Here is a 10,276-nt window from a genome sequence, read left to right on the forward strand (position 1 = left end):
TCCATCTGTGGGTCAATGACAATGAGCCAACAATACAGAATACACTGTTCAGGCAAAATAATCAAAGATAAAGGTTTTCTCTTCCTATTTATTTTTTAAGACTACAAAGTAGAACTCATCATTACTTAACATTTTTTTTAAGGCAAAGTTTATCACCCTTTATTTCCCTTGGATGGAAATATCAGCCAATGTTCCATGTAATTTTTCAAAGAGAAGACGGATATATGGCAGCTGTTACTAGAATAGGCTTCCTGTACACCACTTTCCATGACACAAAGTAACTACTTAATGGTTATTAGCCATAAGGCCACTGCAGTTTATAGGAACATAGCTTTTGGAGTAGTATATAAAAGTACAAGAGTGCATACAAATGCAAACACTTGTTTTTATAAGGACTCTTACTGAGGTAAATGTAAATGTGTGCTTTCTCTTTGCCTGCCAACCAGGCACATGGGGACAAATGCTAAATATCCCTACTAATTACCTAGCTCAGACTCTGAACATCCTTCATAAAGTTGAGGAGAGAGAGGTTTATTCGATTGCAAGCAACAAATCATTCCCTAGGCAGGTCAGTCCCGGGGACCTCCTGGATATTTGCTGAAAAATAAGGTTATCGGCCTTAGACCCTAGAGGTACAGTAAGAGGCTGCCCAGTCCTGAAGGCCAGACCAATCCTGTTCTCACATCTGAGCATGTATCAGGATCAACTGGAGGGATTAATATACAGATTGCAGGGCCGCTACTGAAGTTGATCAGAGGACCACAATGGAGACTCAGAGTCCGCATTTCTCATGAGTTTTCAGGAGGTGCTGAAAACAGGAGCACAGGTCTGTGCTCCTGGGAACAGACTTTGAGAACCATTGGTATAAAATATTTGCTAACAGAATTGGAAAGATATCAAGGGTCACCTGACCCACACCTTTCATTTTACTGTTGAGGACCCTGAGGTTGAGCGGTAATGTCTTCTTCATGGTTACATATCCCATACTCAGAGACACCCCCTCCCACCAAAAAAAAAAAAAAAAAAAAAAAAAGCAATTCAAGTTTCCAAAGTCTTAAGACACTGCTCATTTCATAGTTTTAAGTTATGGCAACTTATCAGGACCCTGTTCTCTTAGAAGAGTCATCAGCAGAGCCTTCTTGCTGTTGACCCTCCTACCAAGAACTGCATGTCAGTTCTACCAGTGACCTTGTAGTGGTAGGCAAGTGGCCTCAGCCCAGACAGGGTGCTGACAGCCCAACGGGAACTACTTGCCTAGATTTTAAACCCAGGAAGCATGGCTCCAGAAAACATGTCCTTACCATCCTGCCATGCTGCCTGCCCTCCCCCAGTTCCCCGGCAGCTGAGCACAAACAGATGGCCTGAGATTTTGCAAGGTGACACACGAGACAGGAAGTGGTCACAGATGATTTGCAGCACTGCTGTGAAGTGTCCACTGCAGCCTCAACTGCCACCCGGGTGGAATCGTCCCTGGCTGTGTGCTTGGCAGTGTAGGCTGCTACCAGTGTCAAAACTCCCTTGGATCGTGCCCTTTGGCTGAGCCTGCTCTCCAATTCCCATCGGTCCTGTGAGTTTCCTGCTTTCCCTCCAATAAATCATTCTTCTACTTAAACGGTCTGCAACCAAGAACACTGGCTGACAGGACAACCCATTAATTTACCCATCAGCAGAGAGCCAATTGATCCTAATCAAAATCAGGGCTCCCACAAAGCCTCCTGCAGTGCCTTCCACCTTCAGAGCCCTTGGATTTCTGCTGGTACCCTTCGATTCCTTCCACAGTTTTTGCAGCAAGGGCTGCTTGACCCCCAGGGAGCCCCACCCCAGGCCATCGCACTCAGATCACAGAGCACATGTTGATTTATAGCAACCACCCAGAAACGGTTGACCCAGGAATGCGCCCTAATGCCCCACCAAGACTTGAGGTTCTCACAGGGGCAAGTAAGGCTCAGAGAGCTATCAAGCTTGGAAGGCAATGGAGCCAACCCATGCTGATTGCTGTGTCCCCGAGAAGGGTTCTTTCCCAGTCTTTATTCTTCAAATCTTTCCATTTCATGAAAAGTCCTGGTGAGAATTCTTCCACTCAAGTCCCCTTTTTGCCTGGATTTCAATTTTTGTCTTTAGTAACACCTTTGCTACAGACTCACTAAAAACCCCTCTCTGCCTTCTCAATCTAGCTACCCTCCTCCCTGCAACCCCACACATGGGGGTCCTTACAACAAAACTTTTGTAATTCAAGTACAACTGGAAGAGAAAAAGGTTTTATTGACCACAAGGCATCTTTTAAGGGAAAAAAGAAAAAAAAAAAAACACTTTGTGGGGTAAGGCTTTTTTTTTTTTTTTAACATTGCTTTTTTCGCCCAACTCTGTCAAGTTTTTCCCTTCTTTATCTGCTCACAGCATTACAGCCTCAAGATGTTCATCCTCTAACTCCATGCCTTTAGGAATGGGATTCTTCAGATATGTACATAATGGTGAGTGATGTGAATTGGAAACTAGCTTTGTTTCTAGTGCCCTCAACATCTGAAAAGACAAAGTGCCGTTCTCCACCCAAAGTAATTGAGCCCCTGTAGAATAATGGCTGAACACCCAACTGGGAAGGTCGTCAACTGGAGGTCCAGGCTCCTCTTTATGCCAGAGATTAAGAGTTGGGGGGTGGGGGGTGGAAACCATGATGGGCCATGTTGCAGCAACGTAAGAACCAGCTTGAAGGTGGTCTCATTGCACAAATTGGGTACAATCTGAGTGTCAAAATAATTAAGTACAGTAATGAAGTAAAAACCAGTGAGGGATTCAGGAGTATGTATTAATAATGAATAGGGACAAAAGGAAGGCTTTTACAGTAACATGTGCAGTGCCAACTGGTCAATGTGGAGACAGTGCTGGATTTAGAAAATCATTTTGTAGCCATCGTGGTGTATACATCGTGGTGTATACATCGTGGTGTATACATCGTGGTGTACAGGGATATATGGTGAGGAGCAGGATATTTGCCTGGCCTTAAAAAGCGTCTCCCCCCAAAACTGGTAGACAATAGACAATGTGCAACATCTTGAAAAAGTGACTGAATGTAACATCACCGTGGGGCAGATGGAGATGGTGTGCCTCCACCGAGGACCTTCAGAGAACGCAACATCACATATCCAGAGTTCCATACTGGATATAAATTATACCTCAGTATAGCTTATTTGAAAAGGTACAAAAAGTACCTTTCATAGTCCATGGTTTGAAAAGGTTCTGCATTAGTTTAGAGGCAAAACGAATACTCTGCTTATATCCATGATACAGCAGTCCCCTGAAGACCTCTGAAGAGACCATCTCTACACACAATGGACAAAAGCCAGAGATAAAGTCACTTTCCTCCATTCGGAAGCACATTACGGGACAAAAAAAAAAAAACAAAAACAAAAACGAAGCATTTTTACAGTAACATCTATTTGGCAGTTTAGAGAATGTTCACGTAAAGGGCTAAAATAAAACACAAAAACTGAACGAAATCTTGCCTCCAAGGACCCCTTCGTATCATCCCACATCCTAAGAACACTGTTACTTTTCTCCAAAGTTTCTCTTCATAGTGGGGAGAAGTTTCTATGTGTCCTGCACAAGTCCACACATGGGCAGTCATCAGTACCTTAACCTCCCCGTTTCTTACGGCCCTATCCACATGATCCCCCCGGCCAGAAGATCCCCCTTCATGCACTGCCTGTACCACCTTTTATTCTCTATTAAGCATTTATGACAATCCTCCCAACAGTTACTTGCAAACAAACACCTCCAACTTAGCACTTAGAAATGATCTCCAGCATGTGGGAAAATGTTAGTTTGAACCGAGGGAAGAGTAAGGAACATGGGCATACTTAACCGTTTCACTCCTTTGCTTCTTCAGAGCCAGAAAAGTCACTTTCTACTGAGGCAACCACCCTCCCTCCACCCTTTCCTCTAACAGACTTCCAGCCTATGAACGTGATCATTAGTCTCAAAATGATATTTTGTTATAACCAATGCAATAAAATGTTAGGGGACTCAGATTTTCACCCGTTTTGGTGTAAGTACGAAGATAGACCCTGAAATCAGCTTATGGTTCAGAAAGTAAGGGAAACTCAAAGCCAAACATTACCGTGAAAGCACTACCAGGACATTTTAGGTCAACTGCTATGCAACCTGCAACCAATCGACTAAAATAGAAAGTGACACCTCACTGGTGGCAAAAAAAGTGCTCAAAAATGGAGTGAAGGCAGCAGAAATTTGACCACTGCCAGACAAACCCAAGAGAAGTTAGTCTACGGCTAAGAAAGGGTACAGCCAGGGTTTGAACCCAGGTGGTCTGGCCTCAGCGCTTAGATTTGCAGTCCCTATGCCAGCCTAAGTTGAATACCAATTCCCCAGCACACATGCCTCCCAGACAGCTCCCACACGAAGGTCTACATCCAAAATTGAGTGTTTCCAGAGACTGACGGCTTAAGTCTTAACAATTTACTAAGCCTCGTCTAATATTTAAAAAAAAAATAAAAGATCCCATTTCTCCCCCTTAATTGCCGCTGTCCAGACACTTTCTTCCTGTACTTAGTATCATCAGGATTCTTATTAGAACTCCTTTCAGTCCTACTTTTATCTGAAGAGCTGATAAGGAATCTCTCCTACTAAACTCAACCATCTTCTTTATTCCCCCCATCTCCTTCAGCTAAGAGTATCACACTGACATTTTGCAATTACTAGCCCTAACCAGACAGCAGCTTTTAGCTTTCCCGGCTGACAGGAATCTAGTCTTTTATTATAAATGCAAACAGGATACGGCTCTATTGAATGCACTTCGGAAACCTCCTCAAATCATTTTGTTGAAAAAGCATGCTTCCTTGTCACCGAGTTGGTGGCTTTTCAGGTCATTCCATACTCCACACAGGGTCCTCCACTCCCATCGGCAAAGTGGGGGTTTCACCTGAGGCATCTGAGGCGTGGGTTATGTAATGAGAGACTCCGATCAATTCTTCAAACTGCACAGCTAAAGACAAATCAACATACACCAGGTCCTGATTCCTGTGTTTTTTTAAAAGCTTTTTTAAAGTTTATTTGTTGTGTGTGTGCACGCATGAGAGTGTGTGTGTGTGTGTGTGTGAGAGAGAGAGAGACAGAGAGACAGAGAGACAGAGAGACAGACACAGAGACAGAGAGACAAAGAGAGACAGAGACACAGACACAGAGACACACACTGAGAGAGACAGAGAGAATGCCACACAGACTCTGAACGGTGATCATGGAGCCCAACCCAGGGCTCCATCTCACGAACTGAGATCATGACCTGCGCTGAAATCGAGTTGTACGCTTAACCAGCTGAGCCACCCAGGCGCCCCTAATTTCAGTATCCGTGAAGTCCTTTCCTCCTCCTGGATCTGTGGAGTCATTTCCTCCTCAATACCTGAGGCTCCTGCCCAGGCCTGAAGTCGATCCGGACTAAAAGCTTTCTCCATTTTGATCTAACTAGACCAACTTTTCTTTCCTTGAAGCTTTCCAGGAGGGTGACTCCTTGTATTCAAAGTTAATAAACTGGTGGGAGAGAGGATTCCTGTCTGAAAGGGATGAAATGGAAGAAATGGAAGTGTGCCCTGCTCCCTTGAAGAAACCAGAGGTTTTTGAAGTCCCTCCTTGGGGTTCCTGACAGCTCTATGTGGTTTGGAAACTATTTCTAGTGGTTTCTAAGTAACTAGCACGGAGCCAATATGCTAGTCACAGCTGGACACAATGAAAACGGGGATCTTGGGAGGTCAGGCAGTGCCTGGAGGGTGCAGGAAGATCGGGGCAAAGGCAGGGGGAGGCAAAGAAGATATTCTAGTCACTAGTATTAAACTTGACCTCCAGGGCAAACAACTTCCCTACAATATTTTTACCCCAGTTTGAGTGCAAACGCAAGCATCTTACTACACCCCCCCCCCCAAAAAAAAACACAAGGCTTGATGCCAATGCAGTATGGCTCAGTGTACTGCTCAAATCGTCATAGGAAACTCCTGGTATGTTCCAGACACGGTGCTTCATACACGGACACAAATCAACATACTTCACACCATGAAAGATGGGTCAGACTTCCCTTGAAAAGAAGCCTGTGGCCAAAACCAGGTGAGCCCCTATCAGTCTGTGGGGCCTGAGGCAAGGGTACAAATGGAGGCCCAAGTATTTACTTTAAAGAGGTCATCAAGCTAGCCCACTGTCACGCAATCCTCCTCCCTTAACAAATGGAGCTTTTTAACAACCTGAAAGGCCAGGTACTATTTACAATTGCAGATCCCTGGGAGTTCCGGGCCAGACGTGAAACAGCCCTGCCTATGGACACAAGCTCTTCCCTCCCCCACCCAGGCTCCCTCTCCCCCCAGGGAGGCCTGGGGGGGGTGGGGGTGGGGGTGGGGTGGGGGGGCACACCTGTAGACCCTCAACCCACATTTCCAAGCTCTTCCATCACCCCAGCACAGCTGCCCTTGGGCATTTCTTAGGGATGGGGTCTGCTCCCCCCACACTTGCGGAGGCCGTGGAAGCTGGCTTGGGGCCTTTGGGCACAGAATTCCGATGTGAGTATGGGAGTGGGGTGGGGGGTGGCAACGAGTCTCCTGGTGGGGCAGCCCACTCCGTAGGCAGACACCAAGCCCACTGGGGAGGGGTACAGCCTAGTGAAGGCCAGACACCCCTACATAAACTCTGAACTCCAGGGAGTAAGTACAAAAGGCTTCCTTTGCCCAGGCCCGAAGGCGATACGGACTAAAAGCTTTCTGCATTTTATGGTAACTAGACCAACTTTTCTTTTCTTGAAGCTTTCCCACAGGGTGACTCCTTGTATTCAAACATCAACTGGTGTGAGAGGATTCCTGTCTGAAAGGAATGAAAGAGTCGAAATGCTTCCAACTCTCTAGAAAGATCTCACGGCTACTATCCTCATCTGAAAGAAAATGTCAATACTCCTCAAGCAGCCAATGGATTGCACAGGGCTCTGGAACAAAAATCAGAAAAGGTGGGCTCCACAAATTGGGCAAACCTTAGCATTTTCTTTTCTGTTTTTGAACGTTAAGAACCAGAGGAGTAACTAGTCGCTGCAGCTTGGGGCAGCCCATTCCAACCTCTAGGAAGGGGCGCAGGCTGAGCGAAACCCAACAAGGGAGGTTTGGGCCTGCTGCGTGCAAACAGGCCTGGCCAAAGGGGGTCACCGAAGGGAGGCAATTGTCATCACAGTAGGGTGAGTGGCTAGAGCCTGCACATCACCCCCGTTACTGACCTGGTATCTGCTTTGTCTTTTCTCAAAGCAAGTTTCCCAATTTTCCGGGCCTCCATAGTTAATTCTCCAGGATGGGGATGTTATTACCCGCCCGCATTATGGCCCAGTGTCGCGGTGACAACTTAGCACAGTCCGCACTCGGTGAGCACTCACTCACCCGTACTTAAAACCGGGAGCACAGCGGCCAGAGCGCAACCCAAAGCGGTACAGGAGGCAGTTCCCCACCACCTACCCCGACATCCAAGAAAAGGCTCTGAAGCAGCTGTGCGCGCCGGGGGCAGCAGAGTGGGGTGAAGGCAGTGTTAGGGAGGGGGGCCAACAAAGCAAACCCTGGTCAAATGCTAGGTCTCACCCGTTTTGGGGTAGGGAAAGGGTGCCTTTGAAAGTCGCCCAACTGGAGGTGCGAAGGACAGGTGCCGGCCACCGAGCCCCCCCCCGCGGTGGGGGCGGGCAGGAAGGAGCCACGCTGCACCCCTCTGGCTCCAGGCCCGGAGGGGATCTGAGAGAGGGGAGCGGCCGGGAGGGAGGGAGGGAGGGAGGGAGGAAAACGCTCGGCGAGCGGGGGTCCGGGAGTCGCAGTCACTCACCCAACAGCAGCAGCTTGAACTCGCGGCGCGCGTCCTTCTTGTCCCGGCGAAGCTGCCGCTCGATTTCGGCGCTGATGCGCTGCGACTCCTTCTCCTCCGCGGACAGGCAGCAGCAGCCGGCCATGGCGCGCGCTGCACCCGACGGCGCGACGCGGTCCCGAGAGCCCCGGTTCTCCGCCGGCCGCTCGCCCGGCCGAGCCGCGACAGGCACCCGGGTTCGGAGAGAAAAGGACGAGACCTCTTTGACTTAGGGCAGTACGAGGCCTGGCCTTCGGAGGCTCAGTCCGCTCCTCGAGGGTCGATGCCGAGGCGGGGGCGAATTCGGAGCGCCAGGAACTTGAGGGGATCCCCGCAGCTCCGGGCGCACCAGCCCCACACTCGTCCCGGGGGAGGAGGAGGGCTCGCGGAGAGGATGGGCGTACGGCCCGCACCCGGAAGATGCGCGCGCCCCTTAGCCCAGGAGGCGGACACCAGGTCCGGGGGCGCAGACCGCGCGGGAAAAGTTGGGGCGTCGGTGCCCGGGGGGGGAGAATGGGATCTCCGCGTCCCGGTAGGGTCCCAGGCAGGCGACAGGCACGGCGTCGGTTGGAGGCAAAGGGCCTAGCTCGCCCTTGCCTGGAAAGTTCGGAAAGTGACCGCAGATTAAGACCGAGCTCAAGGGTTTCTGCTGGCGCTGGTGGCTCTAAGTGGCAGGAGGAGGCGGAGCGTCTCGGACCTGCAGCCCTGGCGCCCGCCCCAGTAGGCCTTCGGGGCACGCCAAGCCGTAGGCGCCTGGGGGGGCGAGAGGAACCAGTCAGGAGCTGGGGCGCACGGGCCGGGCGTCTGGGGTTCCAGGGAGCAGCTCCCACACCTGCCTCGGTGGCCGTGAAGTCCTTGCACCCGGAGGGCCGCCTGCCGAGGTTGCGGGAACCAGCGCGCTCCGGCCCCAGGGCCCTGCTTCTTACCCAGATACGGGTTCCGACAGGTGAGCGCGTTTCGCCCGCTTCAGCCTCAACTCCTCCCAGCTGCAGGAAGAGGAGAACCGAGCCGGGCGTCCGCCGCGGGAAGCCTCGCGCCTGGGGCGAGGTTGAACTCTTCACCCCTAAGTTGAGGGTTGCACACCAGCGACACGACCACACACCCTTCGTTTCCTAGACGGGCTCCTTCCGCTTCCCGGACGCCTCAGCCCGGCTCAGGTTTGGCCTAAACGCTTGGTCAGCTGGGCAGCCTGCCAGCAAGGTGCGGCTGGGCCTGACCCTGGGGGCACTGCGCTCAGAGAGGCAGCTGCCTCTGGGTTCGGTTAAATAGGAGGCCGCCAGAGCGGAGAGTAAACATCCTTCCGGCCCCTTCCTAGGGCACCTGATGAGGAGGGCTGGGGATGGGGAAAATGGAAAACGGCTGGCTACTTTGCATTTTATGACGGGAAAGACTCCTGCTTTGTTAGAGAGGGCTCACACGTTTGCAGCAGCCCCCGGCGTGTTCGTGCCCCAGCCTTGAAGCCTGACAGCCTCTGCCTTGCAAAGGTGTGTCCGTGGCTGCATTGGCCCAGCTCCCAGGACGTCGGAATCATGTTGGAGCTGCATTAATTAAAACTTACAAATTGAACAGCCATCTCTTTGTACTCAATTGGTGCAACAGAACGCATATTACATCTGATTTTTGTCTTCCCTCTGGATAGATTTTGAGGCAGAGCGCAGAGGGGCACGAGGAAAAAGCAGAAGCGGGAAGGTGGAGGGAGGGGATCCTGTCCTCCCTGCTCGTCCTGTAAACACTTTATGGCTTTAGGCAATTAGTTAATGCCTCCTCTATTAAAAGCGGGCATAAGTGCCTTTCAAATGTGTGGCATATATTCAGTCAATTCACATTGAGGAACATACTGAGTGGAAGAGTGGTGTTTGTCATTATATAAGAAACTTGGCATTGCGATGCTATCTGGCTTCAAGGTCTCATTATTTATTTTACAGTTTAGGGAATGGAAATGAATCAGGCATTAAAAATAAATGTGCTTACGTTCTTAAATGCACCCTTCTTTCCTTGCAGGCCTAAACTGACCGTAACAGTTGACCCCCTACAGGCAAAGTCCTGGACATTTTTCAGCTGATCCTTGGCCAGTTCATCACACTTTCCTCCCTTAGCTCTTACAGACAGATTTACAATTTGAGGATAAGACTGCTTGAGAAGCCAAGATCATCATAATTGTTAATATTTTTCAATGAGTACAATCATTAGTACTTTAAAAGATAAAAGTGACTTCACTAGACAAAGTTGAACCCCAAGTTAGCTGGAATAACTGATCTGTGGACCCAATGTTGCCAAGATTCCAAAAAAGATATGAAATATATTGCTCATGGCACATCTGAAAAACTTTCCTGGACTGGTCAGCTTGGCAGTATCAGAAAGCTTAAATGTGTCCACCCCCTTTGACCAAACTAGTTATTCTCCCCTTGAGAAATAATCAGAG

At 49.6% G+C, this 10,276-nt stretch overlaps 1 protein-coding gene across 1 annotated transcript in view; it reads right to left on the bottom strand.

The window, feature by feature from the left end:
* GNA14 (G protein subunit alpha 14) overlaps positions 1 to 8,478 on the bottom strand; it is a 201,247-nt gene extending 192,769 nt beyond the window's left edge. The window contains exon 1 of the mRNA XM_042964070.1: positions 7,837 to 8,478. Coding sequence (XP_042820004.1) covers positions 7,837 to 7,960 — 124 coding nt within the window. The 5' untranslated portion in view covers positions 7,961 to 8,478. The remainder of the gene's footprint in view (positions 1 to 7,836) is intronic.
* Positions 8,479 to 10,276: the final 1,798 nt, after the last annotated feature.

This window comes from Panthera tigris, chromosome D4, assembly GCF_018350195.1.
Source record: "Panthera tigris isolate Pti1 chromosome D4, P.tigris_Pti1_mat1.1, whole genome shotgun sequence".
NCBI lineage: Eukaryota > Metazoa > Chordata > Mammalia > Carnivora > Felidae > Panthera > Panthera tigris.